Consider the following 24781-nt stretch of genomic DNA (forward strand, 5'->3'; position numbering starts at 1 on the left):
TTAAAAGACAACTAATACAGTGTTTATTTAGAAGCAGCATAAATCCAAACAATGCATAAAAATCTCAAGTGTTTATTGTTACAGTTTAAGTGCATATATTTCTTTTATAATTTTGTGCCTTTCCACAGGAACAGACATACAGCAGCTACACAATTGGTTCTTTTCAGAAAGCTTTTACGAGTTTGAAATCTCATCTTTATAATTGGATAATACAGTGAACTAGTTCCAGTGATAAATTCCAGGTTTATATAGACTAGATTTTAAAAGAGTAAACTCAACATGGAAGGTGTTAAAATTTCTGACTATTCCCATAAAAGGTGACATAATACACAATTCAAGTGAATTAAGGCAGGCAGTATACACAAGATATTTGTAAAAAAATCAGATGTTTAATACAAAATACTCACCTATCTCTAAAGATAAGAAGAAAAAGCTTTTTATAAGTTAACAGTATGGACCCTAACTTCTGAATGTCGACAGTGATAAGTTATTATGAGGGTATCTCTAAAGTGTAAATACAATCTGTGCTGGCTAAATTACTTCCACTTCCTTTATAAATTAATGATGGAAGATGGAATCACCTAACATAGGAGCCTGAGCACAAAAAGTTAAATTCCTCTTTTGAAACGGTTTATAGGTGAGACTTTCCCCATTCACTACGAGGATAACCTCTGTAGCTTCTTTGGCTGAGGCCACCATCTCTGAATAGCAACCCCAAACAAAATGGGAAAACACTTCCACTGCTGAGAAAGAACCAAAGAGTATGGTTTGGTCAGAATGCTAAACATTATGGAACAATTCTATGCTTATGGAAAAAATGTTCTATTTCTAAAGAGATGAATGTGAATTCACAATTGTAATCTTTAATTTTAGGTAATTTAATAAGCACTACAGTATTGACAGTCTTCATAAATATCATTAGTTTTGAAATAAAGATGTCAAAAAAGCACAGACAAATTTGTTATTCTTACTGGAAAAACTATTGAGTTTTTATTTTAAATTTAGTCTTTTGCTTCAAACATTACATAGTGGCATCACTTTCAATAACCCTATTCTTAGGGAAGTGGAGATAATATCAGGATACAGAATAGGCAACGAGGCTTACTCCTCTCACACCCCTGCACCGCAAAAAAATATTTCGATAAAACCTTACATAATGTAGATTATGGGAAATACCAGAATTCACCCATTTCACCCATGTTACCACTGCCTACATAAAGTTGCAGCGTACTTTGTGTCTGGCTTGGACAATAGCCACAACGCTCCATCACACTGACTGATGTAGTAGATTAGACTTCTATTTCCCGCTTCTTGCCCTTCCAGATGCTGGGGACGAGAGAGAACATAGATGCCAACCCTTCAGCTCCATGAGGATAAATGAAGCGTTTCACCTCACTTGGCAAGGATCTACATCCAACTGAAGAGCTGCAAGAGCATATTGACAAAACCCCTTCCTTGCCCCGGGAGATGCCAACTGCCGTATGAAGCTCACAGCCTTAGTAAGTTGAGATGGAAAGTCCTTTGGCTCTCTGAAAGTTTCAGATCGCTCTCTTCAAGAGAGTTTGAAGAGAACTCTTCGGAGTCTTTGAGTAAGACTGAACATAAATAAATCACATGCATAAAACCTTAAACCATTTCAACCCCTGGGCCAGAAACACCACGCCACACTTGGAAGCACCAAAGCAATGATTACAGAAGAAAAAAGATTTACTGTGTTGTTGTCTAATATAGGTTTTCCAGATATGTGCTTGGAGTCTTTCGTTTGGTGGTTGACAACCATGCCGATATTCTGGTCAAAACCTGAGGAAAGATAAAGACTTCATTTGACAAAGCCAACCAAGCTGAAAAGAAACTTAGTAACCAAGTGTAGGCAACTTCCTAAATTTAGTTTACCATTATGGTGCTAAACCTCTGTAAGGAAAGACACCAACAGACTACACTAAATTATAATGAGTTTAATCTGGTGGCTTCAAAGAGTGGGATATAAATGCAGTACTTTACATTAGAAGTTACTTCTTCTGAAAAGTTACACTTCTGTCAGGTCTACTTCTCTCTTTATGTAGTTTCATAGCAAAGAAAAGAATGAAACAAACTAAACCAGAAGAGGAAAAAGCTGTTCCAAGAGCCATCCTAAGGCAAAGGATGCTGCTTTGAACAGAACAGAAACGACTGATTAGCAACATCTATTTCCTGTCAAGAAGATGTATTTGTTTTCAAAGGAAAATTACAGACATAACGTTATTACTTGATCTGACAGAAAACAAGCTCCTTACAGAGGCTGAATTTATCATTTCTGTTTACACAGCAGTTCTATACTACCAGCGCTGGATTTTTTTCCCTAGTACTTAAGCCGTTTCTTGCTCTGCCTCTGTATTATCAGTACTCTAGCATTGTGTTTCATTAGGTGTTACTGTACACACACCATTATCCTATGTTTTGTCCAGCTGCATTATTTTATATGCTGATAAAAGCATAAAATTCTAGCATGCTTGATTTTAATGCCAACTCACACTGCAGTGAAGTATAACTGGTTACATGCATATGCACACATTTAAGGTTGACATGGAGAAACATTCCAAAACAAATCAGTACATTTTATATTAACCTTATTTTTCTCAGTAGACTGGAATATCTGCTAATACCACAACATGGAAATTTCATTTTGAGCTGCTGCTTTATTACAAAACAATTTTCAGCACCTCAGACAAAACTTAAAAACACCCCACACCACAAACCTGCTTGGTAGGTATATAGCTGGTACTACTGTTACCTGAATCATACATTTAAACCTAGCTTTGAATAATGCAAAAGAGCTACAGAAAAATCAAACTTCAAAGCCTGATAGTTAACTCTTAACACTTGCTATGTTTTAGAAAGTCATAAGTTTTCTTGAGAGAAAAAATAGGAATAAATTTTTATAAATATATAAAACCACACACATAAAGCGTAGATCTACACACATAAAGTGTAGATTCAGAGCATAAACAAGTAGAAGAGGTAACAGTAAGTCCTTCTATTATCTTTGTTATTTACAGAATAGGTATAGCCTCAGATGGGTAACACTGGAAAATCTGAATCAAATTCTGCACAGCTATTCAGACAAAGTTTTACTTAATAAACGTGTGGGAAGGGAAGGATGTTCTCTTAGAAACTGTGGGTATCACCGACTATTACACAAACCAAATATAGAAAGATTACCAACAGGAAAAACACTGACAGAAGGGATTAGCAGTGGTAGCATAATGTTTTCAAAAAAAGACACAATTCTTTATTACCACTGCCACATTTATTGTTTTTCAAGATGCTGCAGAGAGTATTGGAGTATTGGAGCATTGGGAGATACTCATTGGAGTATTTCTTATGAGACCACATTGAACAGCGATTGGAAAAGTGGGTTAAAGTAAGGGAGAGACACAAAACCTAACAGTGTGCACCACATGAGCAGCACTATTTCATCTATATTACAGCATATATATACCATAGCATATATGTGTTTATAGTATACATACTCCAGCAGTGCTTACGGATTTCTAAAAGAAATTGTGCAACTTGCATACTGTCCCTGCTGCAGCTGGTAAAGTAAGTTGCTGAGCATGGAAAAATATCTGAAGTGAAGAAGAAATAGATGCTGACAAATGCAGGCATGCATTAGCTAGGTTTACCACATTCTCTTAATGCATCTGCCTCATTAGAAGCATGAACACATTGTCTGAGTGCTTAAGTGTTTCCCCTTTAGTACAGAAATATCTAAGAATTCCTCAAATGGTTAAGCACTCCATTGTATTTTGGACTTGCCCAGAACTACAAGGAATAGAGCATAAAAACTGCTGGAAAGCCAAATCCACAGCACCAACAACAGTTTGCAGTTCTGACTGTGATGGTAGAAATCTCAACTTCCAACAAATAAGTATACTGACAACAAAATCTGAAAACTTAAGTTCTCTCTGTAAACCAGAATAGTGTCAGATACGGTCTTCAAACAATTTTTAAACATAGGGTAAGTTTACAGTTTAGCCTAAAGGTTGTCTGTAGAGTTTATTCACAGACAATGATCCTTAAGGGCAGTGAGTAAATAAATACTGATATAATTTAGAATTAGCCAGCCAACAATTTTTTTTAAAAATGGACACTTTTTTTTTTTTTTAAAGTCACAGCTAGTTTGTAATAAGCTTAATTTATAGGAAACGGTACTCTATTAAGCGGTGAAAAAAACAGAATGTAAAGTATTGTGCACATTTTCCTGGAGCTTTTCTTATTTAATTCTTTCAGCTGGGACTATTACTAAGTCTTCAGAGGTACAAATGGAGCTTCTGCAGTGACAACGTAATCTGAGTAAACGTATAAAATTAAGCTGACGTTTTCTCTTATAAAATATTACCATAATTAGATATATAGAAAAGGAGAGGGCAGCAATTGCTTTGTGTTGGAGATCTCTGGTCTCCTTCAGTCATCAACAAGACAGTAACATAAGATAAACAAATCAAAGCGTGGAAAAGGACCAGTTGCCCTCCTTCTTGTTTTCAGTATCAAGTCCATCACTTTGGCTCCCTTTGTCTTTTGTGTTGCTAATTCTGTACTTTTTCCATTTAAAAATCACATCCTCAGCCCTTCTTGAATTTCAAGCCCATTTTTAGGTTAGATTAGGAGAGGGGAAAAAACAAAAGAAAAAAAAAAAAGGAAGAATCTTACCGCTGTATTGCATCGTAGCTCCCAAATATGAATCAACAATTGATCCCAGTAAGCCAGCTGCTGCACCAAACACAATAATGGGCCATTGCGGAGCAGATATTTCCAGATCAGTCACGAAAATGAGTTGTGTTATGAAGTAGGCTATACCTACTGCCATGCCCCCAAGCAAACTTGAGAGCAGGCCCACTAAAGTAATTGCTCCATTAGTACCTGAATCAAAAAAAACCAAGCTGATTTACAAACTTTTTCTTAAAGACTTACATTTGTTCAAATGTTTTATATGAAATCACAACTGTGTTCATAGCTATCTTCCCCCCTCATATCCACAAGGCTCTGCTACCACAGCTTTTATTTACAATTCCCATTACACTGCTGCAAAGCTTAACCTATACCATTACAGCCTATTACTATTACTTTTCCTTTTTCTAAGGCTAGTTATGTAGACATATTCACTAGCATTAAATTAAATAAAACCATATAGCACACCTCATAATGTCACCTGGTATTTGTGTGCTGTAAGGGGGGCAGGGGAGAAAAAGGTATTTGCTCCAAAAATACAGAGCTTGAGATGTGCATGTTATTAAAACAACACCTCTTTCTCTTTCAGAAGAAGTATACCAAGATATATTTCACCAACAAATTTAAAAGACTGAACAAAATCCATAGAAATGAAGATGTTTGACAGCTCACTGAATAAAAATCTGAAGAACTCTTATAAAAAGAAAAAAAAAATGCCCACGCATTTAAATCCTATCCCACAAGATCTAAAACTCAGATCAACATGCCAACAAGACTCAAAAAAGACACACTGCTTTAAGGTAGCAATGTCATCCACTGTGTAGACAAGGTGTGACAGGCAGAAGGTTCACTTCACCCACCCTTGGTAAGATATCAAAGGAAATGAGCGCTTTGGTTAAGAAGTGAATTTTCTGTAGTGTCTGTAGTGAATATATATCTTCTTCTACTGATAATGTCTGCAAAATTCAGTTGATAACTTGTATTCTTTATATTACTGGCAATATAAACACTTTTAATAGTGCCAGAGATGAGAAGTGACAGCATTCACTAAGAATGATTTTAGCTCCCTCCCTGGATGCTATGTTGGTGCATCTCACCAATGAGATGCAGCAGAAACACAAATGACTATATTCCATTTCAACGAATGCATTCCTGCTAACATTTTTTAATCCCAGATTTCTGATGTTTGGGTTTTGGGGGCTTTTTTCGAACTTTTCAAGTTGGATGCATAATTCAAAACAGATTAGCAAAATACTAAGAACACATAGAACAGGTAACACCTCACCTACTGGAACCTTTTCCCAGGTTGTTATCAACCTTGGCTTGCTTTTACTCATAACGCTACCGATCTCTGAAGCCCATGTATCACCAGCAGAGCATGCCAAAGCTCCCAAAAGGGATAAGCACATCCATGATGCTGTGTATTGCTTTGAAAAGTCAATAGGAATTTCACCCGGTCCATTTTCTATCATATATAAGACAGCCAGCTCAGTAGGAACACCACCGTTACAGAATACTTGCACCCAATTCCTCTGTCCACCTAAAGTGACAAAAAACTAAATTTTAATATTTTCAGGCAAAATACCTTGACAGGCAACAGCATGAGACAAAAGCAAAATACACATATGTAAAGTTAAATTTAAAAAGACACACTTTTGAAACAGAAACTAGATAGCAATTTTTTAAATAGAACAGAAGCAAAAGCAAAGTCACTTGCTAACGTTCATAGGAATGGGGGTGGAGAGGAGGCACAACAATGCTGTTCCCTACTGTCGTGGTTTAACTCCAGCCAGCAACTAAGCCCCACGCAGCCACTCACTCACTCCCCCCCTACCCAGTGGGATGGGGGAGAAAATCGGGAAAAGAAGTAAAACTCGTGGGTTGAGATAAGAACGGTTTAATAGAACAGAAAAGAAGAAACTAATAATGATAATGATAACACTAATAAAATGACAGCAGTAATGATAAAAGGATTGGAATGTACAAATGATGCACAGTGCAATTGCTCACCACCCGCCGATCGACGCCCAGTTAGTCCCCAAGCAGCGATCCCCCCACCCCGACTCCCCCCAGTTTATATACTGGGCATGATGTCCCATGGTCTGGAATACCCCGTTGGCCAGTTTGGGTCAGCTGTCCTGGCAGTGTCCTGTGCCAACTCCTTGTGCCCCTCCAGCTTTCTCACTGGCTGGGCATGAGAAGCTGAAAAATCCTTGACTTCAGACTAAACATTACTTAGCAACAACTGAAAATGTCACTGTGTTATCAACATTCTTCACATACTGAACTCAAAACATAGCACTGTACCAGCTACTAGGAAGACAGTTAACTCTATCTCAGCTGAAACCAGGACACCTACTCTGGATGTTCCATCTCATCTGACTCTCTGAAAGGAAGAGGAATATGCAGTATTTATTCTCCACAAGGGATCTGAAAGTATTAAAATGTTATGGCTTACCTTCTTTGTATTCTGAATCTATTTGCTTCTTTGCATCTTTTTTCCATTTAGTAAGTTTTGAAGAAGTAACAAAAAATACAAATAAAGAAGTGAAGAAACTGTAATTTGCAACTGTAAGTATAAATCCAACCACCAATCCTATGAAGGAAAAAAAAAGTATATAAAGTTCCTTCATGTAACAATGCCTGCTTTGCAAAGCAATTAAGTATTTTGAATCTCTTGAATATGAAGAGTATCTTCATGATAAACCTAAGACAATCATGCAATAAGAGAATTACTGAAACACCTAATACCTGTATGAGAATTCCAGAGACATCTTGACTGGAAAAAAACAACCCAGTTATCTTTATAATTGCCTCTTAAATTTTGTTGCTAAATTGCTAATTTTATTGCTATTGCTAAAATGTGTGATTTTTAAGACCTTCTTTCGCCACAAATCAGTAATACTGTGCAAAAATAAAAGACAGAGCAGTAAAAAAAAAAGAGCCAAAGGATATATAATTGAAACTTAAGTACTCTGCCTGAAGAATATGACTATTTGTATAAGAAGCATATATACAGCTGTGGCTGTGTCTCTATCAGTAAGTTTATCTTCAGTTTGGGAATCAAATCCCTCCCCCAAGGTCTCTAAGATAACCTGGATAACCCTCCCCCGTATCTTAACAGATGCTGCTTCTTCCTTCTGTGCCTCGTTTTCTTTTTTCTGTTTCTGATTTTTATGCCATCTTTTTATTTCTGTAATTTTCTTAAGTATTTGAGTTCCTGGATGTGCTTTTTTTTTTTTTTTTTTTTACGTCCTTCATGGGGGAGGTCTAATTCTCACTGCCCACCATGAAATTACAATTCTTCACAACTGAAAGAAAATTGGCCGTACTTAAAGCAAATGCCAATATAAGCTGGCTAGCAAAGCTGTTATCTTAAGAGGCAAAAACATAGCAGCAGAGAAAAGATTTTTTTTTTAATTTAGAAAATGCTCCCCTTAACTCACAGACAGACTAAGATTTGCAAAATGGGTGACATGGAAGGAAAGGATTTGAAGTCCTGTTTCTGACCATCAATTCAGACAATTTCACAAGACAAGGGTGAATCACCTCACATGGAAATCTTGCATTAGATTCCAACAAACACTATTTTACACTATGTTGGGGTTTTTCTCACGTGGTCAAGAAAAACCTTTGTTGAAACAGTAATTTGCTTGAAGTGGAGTACAGATTTAATTTTTTTCTCATTTTTGGGAGGCAAAGAATGCCTAAACCTGCTCATCTTACAGAAAGGAGAACCACGTTATCTTTACTGGTTTCCTACCAGGCTCTAGGCTGCTGACACGGCTCAGTTTTGTGGTATTTCTTTACCACTGCCACTGCCTCCGCCATTTCATTATCGCTATGTGAATCCATCTATATGTCAAAGAAAACCATGTGATTTAACTGCATGCTGTACTGAAGTTTTATATATACCTATAAGATTGTTTTAATCTAATGAAAAATTAATCAAATTAATTACAAACAGCAGCAAAAATTAACTTGAATATTTAAACAGGCATGAGAAAAAAAAATCAGTATGAATTCAAGGTATATATCCTTACATTTATACTTTTATTATAATAGAACTAGGTAGGAAAGTCTTACAAGAATATGAATTCTTTTAATATACAGTATAATATAATAAACAATAAAAAGGACCTTAATTTAGTTTATTAAACGTTTAGCTCAATAGTTTCAAAAAAACCATACCTCCCAATGCACCACTGTGATCAAGACTCTTCTTCTTAAAACCCTGTGTAGCAATCATTAGTGGAACCAAGACTGAAAAAAGCCAGCGCCATGGAGAAATGGGTCGTAAAGTACCTGATAAATCAAACAAAATGGTTACAGATGATCCTGATAAGCCTTTTTAATGCCTTTATATCTTAAAAGTAATTACCTTCTAGTATATATTTAAAATCTGACCTTAATAGAGATTAAACTTTTTACCCTTTATAAGAAATATATTCTTATGAATGGAAAACCAAAATATCTGTAATTATCTACTCAATTTTTCTATTCAGCATTCACAGAAAATACATTAACTAAAATTAATTACAAAGAAATAGCAAATGTGTCAAGAAATAAACATGGTGATATTTTCCTTTCTAAAAGGGATTTATAAACTCCAAAAATTAACATTCAAAATGTTAAGACCAGCTGAAACCTGATTTGGACAGAATGGACAAGCTCAGATTTTAGAAAAAAAAAAGCAACCCGTACATCCACAGTAAGGTACGTAGAATTCAATTTCAAATATGTAAGAATCAAGCTAAAATTTCAGTTAACAAAACACGTAAAGAGACTGAAAGCAACTTTAAGTAAACAAACTAGTTCAAGACCTTCCCTCATAGATCATGTTATGACTGATTCTCTGGTAACTACAATAACACATCTGAATTTTTCATTATGATTCTTTTTTCGATGAAGTTTCAGAAAATATGGCAGCAATGAAGGGAATGAACAACACTGTCTATGATCACTAATGCTTTTTAGCATTGTAATGAAAATAAAATTAGAACAATATATTGGAAGCTTTACCTTGTTTTTCAAGCCATCCCAAATACCAGTGTTTTTAAGAAAAGTCATTCTTGTTTATCAAAAGCTTTAGCTTGGTAACTTTTGGCCATGAAAAGCAGGCAACTTTTTTCATCATCTGTGTATTCTGAATTATTCCTAGGATATGCCTAATGTTGTCACTTTGTTGTCTATGCCATCAATTAGAATCTTACACTATCTTAACAGACGGACTGCTGCTACTTGGCTGACAGAAGACTTCAGAAGTAGTTTCATGTCTATGTGGAGAGAAGACGTCACCATGCATATAAGCTAGCTAATGGCTGTGTTTCTATAGCTTTAGTATTACTACCACATCCTTTTTATTCTAGTTTGGAAAACTTACATATCCTGTAGTATCTTTAAATGCTTAGTTGAGCTACAGTGATACCTGATATCGTCTAATAAACTAGCAGGAAGTCCTGTGGTTCATACATACTTTTATTTTGCACACTGACTCTGTCCTGCTGCTGGTCTGTGAACAAATCATTGGTTTAATCATAGCATCACTGATAATTTACAATGATGCGAGAAAGGAAATTTAGATGCTTGGCCTTCTTTTACAGTTTTAAAAAAGAAATACTCCTCTTTTGTTGGTATCCAAAACATTCTGATTGTTTCCACACTACACTTGGTTGAAAATATGAGAACTTCCAAACTGGATCAAGCCAAACATCTGTCTGACTCAGAATCCCATCTGGCAGTGGTGAGCTGCACATGTGCAAGGGAAGGGTATAAGGAACAGATGCAGGCAGATCTTCCCTGTTTTATTGGGAACTTCTATGTTGGCATTTCTAAAATGCCCCATGTATTTGTCCAGTCCATTTTTTAAAACAGTTAAAATTTTCATCTCCACAAGCACCCACAGAACCGAATTCTGGTTTTAGATGCACTGAAAAAGGCCTTTCAAAAAGCCAAACCACAAAGATCCTGCTGCCTCAATTTTCATTGGACATCTGCTAAATTTTATGACAAACTGAATAATGACTTCCTATTCACATTCCTCCTGCCATTCATGACCTACATAGATGTCCCCTTTTCGTGCTGAAATATCTTTACCTATTTAAGTCCTTTTCAAACGCATGCTGTTAACCTGCTCTGATCATCCTTGCTGCCTTCACTGTTCCGTTCTAATTCTGCTATCGGCATTCGGAAATGGGATGACCGCAAGTGCATGCAGTACTCAGAGCGGAGAGACACCAAGATTTTACAATTTCCAACAATCTACTGATTTTTTGGCTGAGTGAAAGGTGTTTCATTTCCAAAAAAAAGATGAGATTATATTAAGTAACCCAGATGGTGGAATTCCCCTCTGCCAACTACCTGCTTGTATTGAACCAGGCTACTTATCTCTTTAGTCACGCAGTATATTAATTACAGACAGCTGTGGTGTAAAACATGTATTTGCCCTGCTGCTCCCTGTTTTTCTCATCTTCTCTTGCATTACCATCTGATCACCTTTATCCTTGGCAACCAAGCTCTTGGGCCCATCTCTCCACCATATCTCAGGGAGAATTTACATCCCTCAGGACCTGAGAACACATCCATTAGCTTTACAATGGATGTTCTTAAGACTTTTATTAACCCTAAATTTTTCACCAAAAGGGCTAGTCCTAGAAACGTGCAAAGGAAACTAGGAACACTTAAAAAATTAAATTTATTTCAGCAAGCCACTGGGTTCCCAAAATCACGATTTTTAATAAAGAAAAACATACACTATAAATTTTGCACTTACGGAAAGACAGCCACGTGACATACAAGTCGGGTGTTACATAGTCTGGTTTCCAACCGAGTATTTATCCTCAAGAGAGGATAGTTATCTAGTGCAGTTCTCCTTATCCTGTCTGTTTCTCTCACCTACAGAAAGTTTGGCTTAGCTGAGAATCACAGATGATTTAGACTTCTTACTCTTTGCTTTGCATAGTCCCTCTCTACTGCACATGCATGCACGCACAGCCTCTTCCCAACCTGGCAGCAGTATACACAACTAACTGTACACTTTGGTCTGGAGTGTTGCAGAGACTTGTTGAAAAGCAAGCTGCATCCAAAAATTTCATGTCCTGTAATACGTATTTAGTCTCAGAAACTTTTTCTTCTGAGGATTCTCTAGACTAATCCTTTTCCACTTCCACATTCCAGCATCCTCCCTGTTATTTTTTCTCAATTTTATCTAGAACTGCGCAACCAAACAGATTCAGTGACAAGAGAATGTCTTTTTGTTTGCACAACTCGTTCGCGTTTTCTTTGTGGCGTGGTATATTCAGCATAGACTGAAACCACACATTTAAGCTAGGAGAGACCCTTCTTCCTCTATGAGATAATGTGCCCCACATAGCAGGGGATTTCTTTCCACTGATTTTTGTTTTCTGACAGCAGCTGCAACAGAAATGCCACATTACTCAAGTCTTGCCTTGTGATTTCACATGAGTATGGATTTTAGGTTTACATATTTGCTAAGTGAACAGTACATGCGAATTTAGGGATGGCAAAATTAACAAGACAGCTCTGAGCTTCCTCTTTACTTTGTTTACTGATCAACATAATTGAATTAGTCTGAGCTTCCTGTGTTACAGCTATTCTAACAAATATTTGATTGTAGCTCATTGTTTTTCCCACAGAGCTAAAAATTGCAATACATTGCATAGTTTAAATCTATCGATCCCTTGCTTTCACGTGAAAGCAATTCTACATAATCAAAACTTCTGTATTTGGAAAGTATAGTGCTTTTTGGGAACTGACAAGAAATAAATAATTTCAGGTCTAGTATTAACATCTATGCAAAAATGGCTCACCTGTTATCCTCCTTGTTACACAGAAAATAAACCCGACTCAGAATGTTTTGAAGTATTTAACTGGAAATTAGTCAAACCCAAAACTTTTTACAAGAAAGGATTGCTTTAAATGATATTCTTCACTGACAATTATTAAACTGCCAAGACAGACCATTTGAACAACTCGCAAACAAAAAAATGCTGGTTGTCAAAACTATAAATGGTTTGCTTTTACAAACAAAACTGAATACAAAAAGCAAGCTATTTTCTCATCAAAATATCTATAGAGTTTCTAAAAAGCTTTTTCTTGAGTTCCCAGTTTGTTCCGTTTCCTTAGTCATTCAAGTCACTATGATCTGAATTTAAACAAGCTTGCAGAACAGGAAAACAATATCCCACTCAGCTGTCATAATTCCATGCCATTCCATAAAGCACTAGTGTCCTTAGCAACTTATCTTCTAAAGCAGACAATTTATCAATGTCCTAAACATACTCGTTGCCTTCTAAAATTCCAGAACACATACTAAAATAAAAGCAGTTAACAAAATAAAGCAGTTGTGATTGCCCAGTTAAAAAGTATATTATTTTAATCATAAAACTGACTCAATGAATTACTGCCTTAGCAGTAAGATCCTTAGAGCCTTTATATTCTAACACCTCATTTTCAGTTTCAATTGGAAGACACAAATTTCACTGCAAAAGATGCCAAAAGTACACCTTATATTGAAATTCACAAGTCTGAGAAGAAATTCTTCTTTAATACTACAGTTTAAAAGTCTTCCATCTTTGCAGACAGAGACAAGAAAGCTATTGATTATATCCCGAACTACGCTATTTACTCTGACAGAATTTCATTACCAGAAAAATGACAAGAAAGCCAGTTTACTAGGTGAAAGTGGTGTGACTGCTTTCTGAAACATCAGCCCTTTCAATTCTTTTGAACTTGATGTAAGGCTCTCAAAAATATACTTTAAGCTCTTGACTATCTCAGCAAGATTTTAAGTGACATTTTTTGTTTAAAAAAACCCCACAAACTTTTAAAAAGTAAAGCTAATAATTAATGTAGCTAATAGTTAATAATTCTCTATAAAAAGCAGGATTCATCTGCAGTCTCCTCCTTTGTATCAGTCCCTATCCTGGATCACCTGGTATCAGGCCTCTCCACACTGTCAATTCTCAATCACGTTAGAAGGCAAGGACTGGAATACCCTCATTAGAGGCAAAACTGAGAGAGCTATACCTATAGAGACCAGACACGCACAAATTAAGTCGTGTGTTTAAATCCAACCTGGCTAGCTCTAAATGACACCAACAAAACCTGGTTGTGAAGCATGCTTCTGCGGATCGCCTATCTGCCTGGCATCCCACTACAAGCCAAAGTAGAGGTGTCCAAACAACACAGATTTAATGCTGTATCAGGACTAATACCCCATCCTAAAACCCAGAGCACTGAAAAACACTGAGCAGAGACATCCAACTGCCACGCAAAAGTCAGCTTATACTGGTGGGATATTTATTCTAGCTTCTTCTGGATCCAAGGTGACACTAGGCAGTTGAGGGTGTTCGTACTGCATCCCTAGGCACTCTCAGGAATGACACTGGAGCTTCTCCTGCATGAAATTGGCTGGGGTCTTAAGGACAGGTCTTCACCTGTCCTGGGAAAGCAGTTAAACTCTTCTAGGCTTGAAGTGATGCTGAAGGCAGTATTGCTGCTTTTGCACGTTGCTGTGAAAATGGTCCTAGAACTGAAATGATAGACCACAAAAAGCACTAGCGTCCCTGCAACTACATGCAACTACGGCACAGCCTGCCTGAACAGAACACAGAGCTCACTGTACACACCCATGCCAGAGACTCCATGCACACATCCCTCTCTTCTTGTACCCTTGCCTCTGTTCCTCTGTGCTTTGACCAAGGAGTTCATCTTGCGTGCCCTGTTCAAGGGCTGCATGTGCATTCCTAAAACTGTTTTGAAGGCTGGCACGCTCCTCCCGTGCTGTCACTACTTCCCCTGATAGAGAAAGACATCTATCAGCTCGCTCTTTCTTTTCACTTTTTCATTTTTATCCTATTTGCTTTCTTTTAGGGAGATAAATCACAAAGGACGACAACATTTTTAATTCAACGGGGTCTCTGGCCAGAGCTGCAAAGAAGGGTACAGCGGCCGTTAACACCTTCTGAACCACTATCAGCTCCTGTCAGGACTGAGGTTTTCCAGCTCTCCTGACGACGGCAGGGGCGGGCGGCTCTGTTCGCCCCTCGCCCCGCCATGCTGGCCTCCCCCCGGCCTGCGGACTCACCGTAGTACGTACTGGCAGTCATGGACACGATCCAGAACACCAGAGAAATACAAATGAGCAAGTTCAGGACGACGATATTGACCATCATCTTGAGGTACTCTTTGAAGAAATCCTCCTGGTAACAGGACATAGGAAGCCAGAGGGAGAACACCTGGCGGGGAAGCACAAGGCGCAGCGCATCAGTGACACCGCTACATCCTCCTCCTCCTCCTCCTCTTCTTCCTCCTCCTCCTCCTCCCGCCCGGCCCAAGCCGCGGCCCGGCCCGGCCCGCACCGCCCCCGCGGCCGCCTCTCGCCCCCGGCACCTCGGGGCGCTGCCAGGAGACACCAAAGCCTTCATGGGGAGGCGGCTGCGGCCACCCGCCGACCCGGGCCCACCCGGGGCTGGGCTGCGCCGGGTCTCCGCCCGCTCTTTCCCGCCCGGCAGCCGCCACCGACCCGCTCCCCCGGCCCGCCGCCGCTCCGCGCATGCTCCGCCCGGCCCCCGGGCCTGCGTCTCCGTCGGCGGCGAGGGAGTGGGGAGGAGGCTGGGCCGCCGCCGGGCTGTGCCCTCTCCGCCCCGCCGCAGGGACTCTCCCGAGCTGGTTTCCCCACGCACACGACGGACACTGCTCCCCTCTCCGGTCCTGGGATGGGCCCACAGCGTCGGCACCCCCCCCGGCCCCTCCGAACCGAGCCGGCCGGCCTCCCTCCGCAGCCGACGGGGCCGTGCCCTCCGCCCCGAGCCGCGGGGGGCTCCCGAGGGGCCGACTCCGCTCCTCCGATCCGGCCTCTCCCCGCAGGGCCTCCCGCGGGAGAGCCAGGCCGAGGCGCCGGGGCCTGCAGGCTCATCGTCTTCCCACAGGGCCTCGGTCCCCGGCCCAGAGCCCTTCCCAGCCCCGGGTGGGCTCCCCGGGAGCCGTCCTCGGCGAGACCAGGGACTGCCCTTGGCAAAACCCCACGGTGTAAGCGTGCGTCTTCTGCGGCGAGCCGCCGTGGCCGAGGCAGCCGTCACGGCGCCGGGCTGGTGGGCCCATGGCTGCCGGCCTGTACGCTATAGCGTTCAGCGCTCGATGGGGTGGGCTCAAATGGCAGCAAGTAGCGTACGTGCCAAAGGACGAAACACGGGTAACGTACAAATCCAATCTGCAAAACAATGTTCGCGAAGTAAAAACGGGAATGTCGCCACTGGGAAAAGGATGAAATGGGTTGATAATTAGCGATACCGATGAGTATCTGTATGAGGCTTGAAGCTTGTCGGAACACTGCAAAGTTCATGAATGCCAGAAGAAAGAGACTTGAAACATTGCCGAAAGTTAACTGGGGATGAAAAGAAGCCAAACCTGCTGGGTAGCTCTTCTTCTGGCATGCCAGAATTGCTCTCAAAACACCCAACTGTAAATAAAGATGCTAACACAAATTACTAGAAGGACTCCATGGCTCCCACTTCCACATACCAGAGGCTTTTGTCAATGAAGCACAGGAAAACATGTAACTCCCCAACTTTTCAAAGACCCTCCCTTCATTTTGAGGCAGCTGCCTATGAAATCAACAACACTTTAGGCATCACAGAAGGTAATTTTGAAGTAGCGTCTATTCAACATTTGTTCAGTGGAAGGTAGACCAAAAATCTTCACGTTTACAAACTGGTGCAAATGAGTCACCTCATGAACATCGGTAACCTCAGGTGCTTGTTTTCATGGACTTTCATGGAAGCAGCAGCAGAATAGAATATTTATTTAAGTATTCAGTGAGAGGCACAGTAATAGTAAAAAGTGAATTAAAAGATCTTTTACATACAACAGTAGTTTTTAAGCTCAAAAATTCAAGTGAGTAATCTTGCTGTAAGAGCTGATAATTTCCCTACTGAATTTAAGACTAGTTCTGGCTTGTTGGCACCCATTCATCTTTGAGGCACGTTCTATTATTTTTCATTCAGCATCTGCATTAAGTTTCTAACAGGATGTGAACACAGTCCAGGTTGTAGATTCTTTTGCAACAGAAACTTAGATATATTTTTGTGTTGTTGTGAAAGAAATACTCAGTTATCACTCAGAGCTGCTTCTTCAGATGTTGTCTAAACTAGCGATCATAGTCTGCAAAGATTTACAGGCACTTGGTTTTAGCTGAAGACAGTAGGCCCGTTCCAGAGGTTGAAATTAACACTTGGGTGTTTACAATGTATTGGCTCCAGGCAGTGAGAGCCAAAATTTGGACCAGGTGCCTTAGACAAGCGTGTACAGGCTTTATCTTATTTTCTGCTATATTTATTGATAATAAAGGCTGGGAACACCCAAATTCTCTCTCAACTAGAGATCCCCAAAACATTAATACTAATGTAGCAGGACGGACTTCAGTCTATCTGGTCTTCCTTCTTACCTCCCAAATTTTCATTAAACCTTCATCTGACATCTGGATTTGAAATCTAAAAATCAGGGGCTCAGTGGCTGGGCTGCTTTGTAAGAACAGGATATCTTTCAGAGGATAACACCGATACAACACTGCTTAGATGCTCCTGCCAAAATCTTAAGTAACTGAATTTTTCAACGAGAACAAGATCAACTCTACTTAGACTGGTGGCTGAACAAGCAGCTGCTTGTTCAGGTGTAACCAACCCCCATAATTTATTCATTCAAATACACCCTTAACTGCAATAAGTTGCTTTATTTAATTTATGGCTTACTTTTTGTTTTCTAAACTATAACAGATTGATACTGGAATTTCTGGTGGAGAAACAAAGGTTTCTGCAGGAGTCATACAGCCCTAGCCGATATCTGTGGGACCGTGATTAATGGTAACACGCAAGCTGGTGTGAAGAGGGGGCAGGTTTGCAGACCTCTAAAGGACCCTTCAGCTTCCTTCATAGATCCCATACCTCTCTTAAGTAGCACTTGTGCCAATTTAGAGAGACGTGCCAGACTATTGCACTGGCTTATCTACAGACCTTGCATCTTGGCTTAAAGCCACAGATGCTGCTGCTGCTGCGGGAGTTGCAAACTTACATGAGCAAGAAAAGAAAAGAGTACTGCTCTCAACGCCTGGCGTGAGAAAGGTGGTTCTAGTCCTGAAATCTGTACTAACCATTGCATGAATAATGTTGTCTTTGACTCCTCTTTCAGCTCCAAGTCTTTCATTAAATGTGGCTTCATACGTCCCTCTTCCAATGTTTTCGGTTGTATGAAACCAACAAATTTTCCTGCAGTTGCTTGGTACACAAGTAGATTAGAAAATGAAAAAGAAAGGAACCCAAAGTTAGACTTCTTTCTACATTTAGAAACTGAAAGAAGTAGCCACATTTTTGAAAGTAATGTCTACAGCAGTTGCTGTCATTGGCCCAAATATTATGTTTCAAGTCCTCTTTTCTAGGTGTTGCCCTTTGTTTTTACTAGGTCCTGCAATAATAAAAAAAAAAATCATAACACTTTTAATGGGCAAAAGTGATTTTGTTTTAAATTTAAATGTCCATCTCGGTGTTTACAATATTGTGAATTTAGAATTCATGTACTTAAAATGCCATCTTGACTTAAAATGTCATCTTGATTCAGTAAAAAGAGTATTATGCATATTTAATACATGCAATACATACATTGCATAAAAAATTTTTACTTTTAAAAAAACACATTCCTCATGCACACCTAATAATATTGATAAGCTTGATAATTAAAAAAATGGCAAGTAACAGTTGCTTGAGACAAAAAGACCCAAAAGCTTTTCCCCACACTTTCCCATACAAATACATACTTGAAATAAGAAAAATCTGAGAAGTTTAAATAAAAAAATAATTTTTAGAATTATAAGCTGCCCAGTATTTAGAAGAAGAGTTTCTTCTTACCTTTTACCTAGATCTATAAGATGCAAAGCACGACCAGCGCAGAGTCTAGAAGTAATAATAAATATGATTTAATAGGAGACAGGAATGTGAGATAATTAAGGCAGTGTGACAAACTGAGGATAATAGCATGTTACTGTACATAGCATGCTAATCACTCTTGTACATTCATTCTTTTCCTAGGAATACATTAGAGTTTAGTAGATTTGCCATAATATAGCATCAAATTTCCAATTTTTCGTGAAGATTTTAGAAGCAGACTTTCTGTTCTGCTTTGCTTTTCTGCCTCTCTTTTTTGTATCTCTGAGATAGTACTCTCCATTTCCCTTCACTGCTTAAAACGTTATTCAGGTTTGTAAGAGGTCTGTTTTCATTATACTATTCCTTTTTCTTAGTGGTATAAAATTAATAGGAAATGCTGATCTGACGATGGAAGAATCCATTTCACCTCCCTCCGTAGTCTTTTTTATAGGGTAAGAAATACTGTTTATAGTAGAGGAAAAAAGAAAGATAAAGGGAGCTGGCCATAGGTTTTTAAAAACAGATGAAGCTATTAAAATTGTCTTTGGAGACAAGTACTGTTTGTCTTACAGTTAATACAACAATGAAGGATAACCCCTTTGACAATCTTGATTTTTACTACTTTTTTTTACTTGGTTATTACAGGAGAAAACATCATACTTGGACATGAACTTTTATGCTGTATTTTCTTTGTAACACTCCACAAGAATTTATGTATATACATATATTTACTTAAGGGAATATTCCTGCTTTTTATCAGTTGCCTTTATAGTTTTTGTGCTTGATAGAATGCACTATGAATAATATAGCTTGAAACTTAATACTAATTTAAACATTTTTTATTCTTCATTGTTGAACTTGGCTTTTCAATGATCAAAAGCCAATTGAAGACCAAATACTGTTAAATACATGAAATTAAAAATCTGCAAACATTGTTAACACTGTACTAAGTATAGCTACTGGCAAGGGCCTTGAATAATATTCACACTCGTAGAAAAGATGAAATAGTAACACTGTAAAATTCTATGCTGATAGTGTCATTAGGTAGTCTACAGAAAACAGAACGAAAAGCATAATACTGCAGACAAATATCCATCCTAAGTAGAGCACCCAAAATTAGTAGTCATCTGTGAAAATACCGACCAAATTGCTAACAATCATTTTCATACCACAAAAGTTGCTATACAGGTGAATTCGTAACATTTTTGAGGCGGTCAAAAATGTCAGTGTTTAACACTATAGGAAAACCATTCATAGCAGGATTTGGACTGTGGACTATAAAGCAACAAATAATGAAGAGTAAAGTAAATATCCAACTGCCTCACCGAAAAGAACAGAACACAGAATGGTTAAGTTACATACATTTTTAGTCTGTGAAGACACATGTCCTTCCACGTCTGCCTCAACACAAGTGGGTGTAACTTGTCATACATAATGAATCAAATTAGCAGTTTGACCTGTTTAGGCAGACTGAGGAGAAGTGATCAACTATGCGCATATATATTTTTTTCTACATAGATCACAGTTAGATTTTAGGATTTTCAGGAAAAGAACTACACCACATTTACCGTTAGGGTATTTAGCAGAATTGGAAAATTCCAGTAAATACTGCAAAAGATTTAAGATGACTAATTTTTTACTGCGTTTAAAATAATTTATCAGAGATACTGGGGGGGGGCCCGAGGGGATGAACCAAAGCTAAATCTAGATATGGAACGAAGTCTTAATAAAAAATATTGTCCTCCAGATTATTAGTGACTATGCCTGGATTCTTACAGGTTTGCCAAGCTCCCATTGATTTTAGTCAGAAATGGGTGCCCAAATATCTGTGAAGACATAAGCTGTAGTTCTTTAAAAGGAAAATACTTGGAAATGCAGTCCAGAGGAAGGACAGATGGGAGCTATGAAATTTTTGAGCTGGGGCTTCATATAAAAGAAGATTTGTGGCTTCAGGATAAAAAAAAAAATTAATAAAAAGTCTAGGGCCAAAATGAGGATTGCAAAGAAAAGAAGGGCAGGCAGAATGCCTGGGAAACACCGGTGGAGATAGGCTGGAACATGGGAAGAACCCTCAGGCAGAACAAGAGGTAGAAAAAGCTTTGCTGAATGACACCAGCAAGAAGAAACACACAGGTAGGAAGACAGAAGTGGTAACGTAATGACTGGATGCACAAGTGCGAAGTGGATGCTCCAACACACCTCGACACCAATTTTCAGACTTAAATGCGAACAGAGGAAATCCCTTTTTTTTGTCTTCTTGTCAGCAAGATCAAATGAACGGAGCTTGAAAAGAGATTTTTGGCTGCAGACATGACAGTTTCATCAAAAAAAAAAATTAGAGTGCATTCACCTTCAAATGATTTAATGGCTTGGAAATCACTGGGCATGTAGAAGACCAATGTTTACTGTTCTTTACTTGTCTTCACAGAACTAAGCAGAACAAGGATTGAAATTGGGTTTACTATTTTTAACTGGCTACTCCAACCATCACACTACTGGATTGTCGCAGTAGAGACGGACACGACAAACATCAGATTGTGCCAAAATGGCTACCTTATTGTTCTAACAAGGTTTTTTATAACTTTCTTCAGAGTATGTGTTCATATATGATTGGTTTAGTTAGTAACTAACAATTCATGATTGGGTAACAGTTTTGCTGCGGATTCGTCAAGACGGTTCTTCTTATCATTTTCTTGCTCGGGACTTTCCAGACTCTCAAGGATACACCACAAGCTGCTCAAGGTCACGCTGCTCATGCATCGTCAGGCATTCGGCAGATTCGCTACATTCCCCGACACTGGATTTTCTAAGGGATGTCCATATTATAAGAGTTTTATCCACATTCTGTCCTGACTTTTGGAGCTTTCCAACAAAAAAATTAGTCAAAACTGGTGTGTTTTGATTTTAGCACAACAGCTCTTCCCAAAAGGAAAAAAAAGTTTGTACAATTCTTAAGCATTTCTTCCTGATAGAGAAACCATGCCAGCGGGCTATCAAATCCCACTATTTGTTGAATTTATGTTTCATTGTAGAGGTTCAAAAAGTGGACCACTCTATAAGCCATTGGAAGATGAAGAGCAACAGGGAAATACGTGACTCACATTTCAAAAATAATCTCCTTAATAGGACGGTAAACTATGCCTTCCTTGAGCAGTGGCTCAAGTACCTAAATGCTGTGTCTGTGTCAATAGCTTTTAACTAAGACTTTTCAAGCAGTTGCTCATCATGTCTTCATCTGCATCTGAAATAAAACAGCACTGAACTATGCAATGCCTGTTTGCAGGGGTAACTCCGCCAGTGTAATCAACGCGTGGTAGTGTTTCACTTGCCAGGTCTCCCGTCAGGGCATGACTTCGTATCTCCTCCTACTCCCTTTTTCCAACATTTTTTCAGTTGCTCTAAGCTATAGTGACTCCAGTTCTCGTTCTTTTCCATGTGAAGGAGGGCGGGATGGTTTTGTAACAAAACAGACTTAACACAAATTCTGGGATGAACCCTTTGTGGCTGTACAATGCTGCAACGCCACACAAGTCAGTGAAGATGTGGTGATAAAATGTTTAGATCTGACCCTAAACCTCAAGGTAGATGCTGTTAACACCATCCAATAGATGTGTTTTCTCACTAATTATTTCAAAAGCAGACTTACAGTGAGAAATGCTTTTTATTAAAGGAGAGATTGGTTCTCAAACACCACTTAAATGCATTTACTTTCTTGTCTCTACTTTTTTGCTGCTTGTTCCTTATTAAATTTCCACTTAGTTTTTTTTTATTGCTTCTGAGAAATAAACATAGGAAGTGGTATTTTTTATTAGTGACAAATGTTTTCAGAGTGGTAAATCACAAAATGCTGGGTTTTGGGTTACCTCTGCCTTGTAGATATATCTCCTTTAAACCAGCAGAAGAATTATGCTGAGGAACTCACTAGACAGCAAAGCTATGGGCCTCAACGGCAGCCTTCGCTGAGCTGATAAAGAGAGATGACAGCGAAGAACAGATGATGAAGGCACTGTCTCTACTACTGTATTTTGCTTTAGTTGCCTGAGCCATTACAGTTTGGACTGATATTGGATGCATGGATGAAAGTCATACAATTCATATTTCCAGTGATAGGTGTGTTCATTTCAGTTGAATCATATGATGAATACTGATGGGCTCCTGGTATTTCTGATAGAAGAAATAAAGTAGTCATCACTTAACTTCATCCATTATTGAATGTAGTCTTCATTTGTGTTTGTTTCAGTTGATTGAGATTAGAGGCACAATAGAGGTTACTGCATATGTACTAAATTCAGGTCTGACTAGGTATAGAAAAATAGCTTTCACAACTCTTTTCTGCAGTTATATATTCTTACCTTAAATTTATAATCCATTATATAAAATCTAGTGAAGCATGTAAAACACCTCTTAAATCAACTTCAAAGCAACTTTATTTCACTTTTTTAGGTTACTAAAAGCATGGGATAGCTGAAAGTGAAGTATGAAAAACGATGTGAATTTTAAACTGAATGAATTGTGGTGTGAAGGCGCTATTAGCGTAATATTATGGCTATGGTTATATGCAACTGAGAGGCAGGAGCATCAGTTATGAAGACAGAGTTTAAGTACTGAGGGTATTCTGTCTCTCTGAATTAGTAACACATACTTTGCATTTCTATAAAAGTTAATCATAAGAGGTTAAAAAACTTCACAAACATTACATTTTGGTGAAGTTTAAGGAAGGGAAATAATATTGGTAAATGTCTTGTTCCAGATTACATGGGAAACTTAATCAAGAACAACATAAAACCATATGATCTGCCAGTTTGTTCATACACAATGAAATGTTATATTAAACATTAAACGTTTGTAAAAGATGCTGTGAGCCCTAAGCAGAGTCTCTGGGTCCTGTAATAAAATAAATGATAAAATCATCCTTCAGTGCTTATCTGTATAACTACCAAAGAAACTGTAAGAGAAGTTCATGAGGGAATTATCCAGATGAGGGGTATACCCGAGTTCAAATCCACAGCATTATGGGACCTTCCACACATTTCATACATTGTAGAAGACTTGTATTGATTTGGTCTCAGAACACAGAAAACCCTACACATTAGTAGTAGCCTATTAAAAACTACTACAGACAGCAGTGGTGTCTCATGTATTTTTGAAGAGGATTATTTTTCTTACCTACACTGCAGCATTATTATAAAGATCTAAAGTTTATAATATAATTTAAAAACCATAATTCTTAGTTTTACAGTAGATTGTAAGTATGTACTTGTACGGTTGTATCTGAAAAGTTATATGTTGCGTAGTACCTGGACAGATGTTCAGTTTTCTGTTCAACCAGATAAATATTATTTCCTTGGAGAGATATATATTAGAGGATAACACACTTGTTAAATGCACTACAGATTTAGCTACATTTTGCAGGTAGATGAAAGCAGCAAGTTTTCTATGGCCAACAAACTGGATTTCAGGAGATTTGCTTTTTACTAAAGAACAATTTTTGTATCATTAAATACCTTACTCACGCAAATACAATACTTTTGATTTTGGCAATACAGAATTTTAGTCCTGGTTCACCCAGGACAAACACCTGCACATCTAACTTCAAACGCTGCTAAGGAGCTGAAGACTATTTCACTTTAGAAACTGGATAATTAAGTACGAAATGTAAAGAATTAAGTATGAAATGTGAGGACATCCTGGAAAACTAAAACTACAGAGTAAGGAAGGAAAGTTTTACCTAGAAGAGGTGGCTATAACAATGTGTGCTCAAAACTTAAGCAGAAATATCCCTTACCTTTCCAGACTTCTGTTTGGTCCAGATTCAGTAGAACTGGCGCAGAAGAAGTATTTCAAAAGCAAGATGAGTTTAAGTCCTATGATGAAGGATTGCAGATTCCCAACGTTTTCAGCAACTGAAGTTTCTCATCAGAACGAATATTTAACTGCCTATTCTGCTGCTTTGCCGTGACAATTTATTCCCATTCTTGCAGTCACAAACAGTAAAGTGATGCCAAAGCAAATCATCCGGTCATAAAGCAGATGAAAAATGGAGCAATCAAGACGCTAACAAACAGGGTGGAGCCCAATCCAGTCTTCTCATGCCAAGACAGTGTCAATTAAAGATTTCTTTTCTTGTTCTCCTGACT

The 24781-nt window shown here is 38.5% G+C and overlaps 1 protein-coding gene across 5 annotated transcripts; it reads right to left on the bottom strand.

Moving 5' to 3' along the window:
• TMEM19 (transmembrane protein 19) lies at positions 1-24675 on the bottom strand. Of its 5 annotated transcripts, XM_030003075.1 has the most exons (8): positions 24430-24675; positions 18627-18671; positions 14816-14966; positions 8899-9012; positions 7166-7303; positions 5993-6247; positions 4690-4899; positions 1-1800 (listed from the first exon to the last, which is right to left on the bottom strand). In XM_030003075.1, exons 3-8 carry the CDS (start codon positions 14943-14945, stop codon positions 1637-1639), a joined length of 1011 nt encoding a protein of 336 aa, XP_029858935.1. In that variant the 5' UTR covers positions 14946-14966; positions 18627-18671; positions 24430-24675; the 3' UTR covers positions 1-1636. The 5 variants fall into 5 exon arrangements, with proteins under 5 accessions (XP_029858935.1, XP_029858934.1, XP_029858933.1 ...); XM_030003074.2 differs by lacking the exons at positions 18627-18671; positions 24430-24675 and adding an exon at positions 17876-17974; XM_030003073.1 differs by lacking the exons at positions 18627-18671; positions 24430-24675 and adding an exon at positions 15121-15300.
• Between the last annotated feature and the right edge of the window lie 106 nt (positions 24676-24781).

The sequence above is a fragment of the Aquila chrysaetos genome, chromosome 26 (genome assembly GCF_900496995.4).
Source record: "Aquila chrysaetos chrysaetos chromosome 26, bAquChr1.4, whole genome shotgun sequence".
NCBI lineage: Eukaryota > Metazoa > Chordata > Aves > Accipitriformes > Accipitridae > Aquila > Aquila chrysaetos.

What these genes read in the sequence shown, in the direction of transcription:
- TMEM19 (XM_041120552.1), bottom strand. Translation starts at nt 15,155, where the DNA reads ATGAAGGCTTTGGTGTCTCCTGGCAGCGCCCCGAGGTGCCGGGGGCGA. An exon ending in GACTGCCAGTACGTACTACG is followed by an intron (nt 9,013 to 14,815) that starts GTGAGTCCGCAG and finishes TTGATTTATCAG; the next exon opens with GTACTTTACGACCCATTTCT. An exon ending in AGATTCAGAATACAAAGAAG is followed by an intron (nt 6,248 to 7,165) that starts GTAAGCCATAAC and finishes TTGTCACTTTAG; the next exon opens with GTGGACAGAGGAATTGGGTG.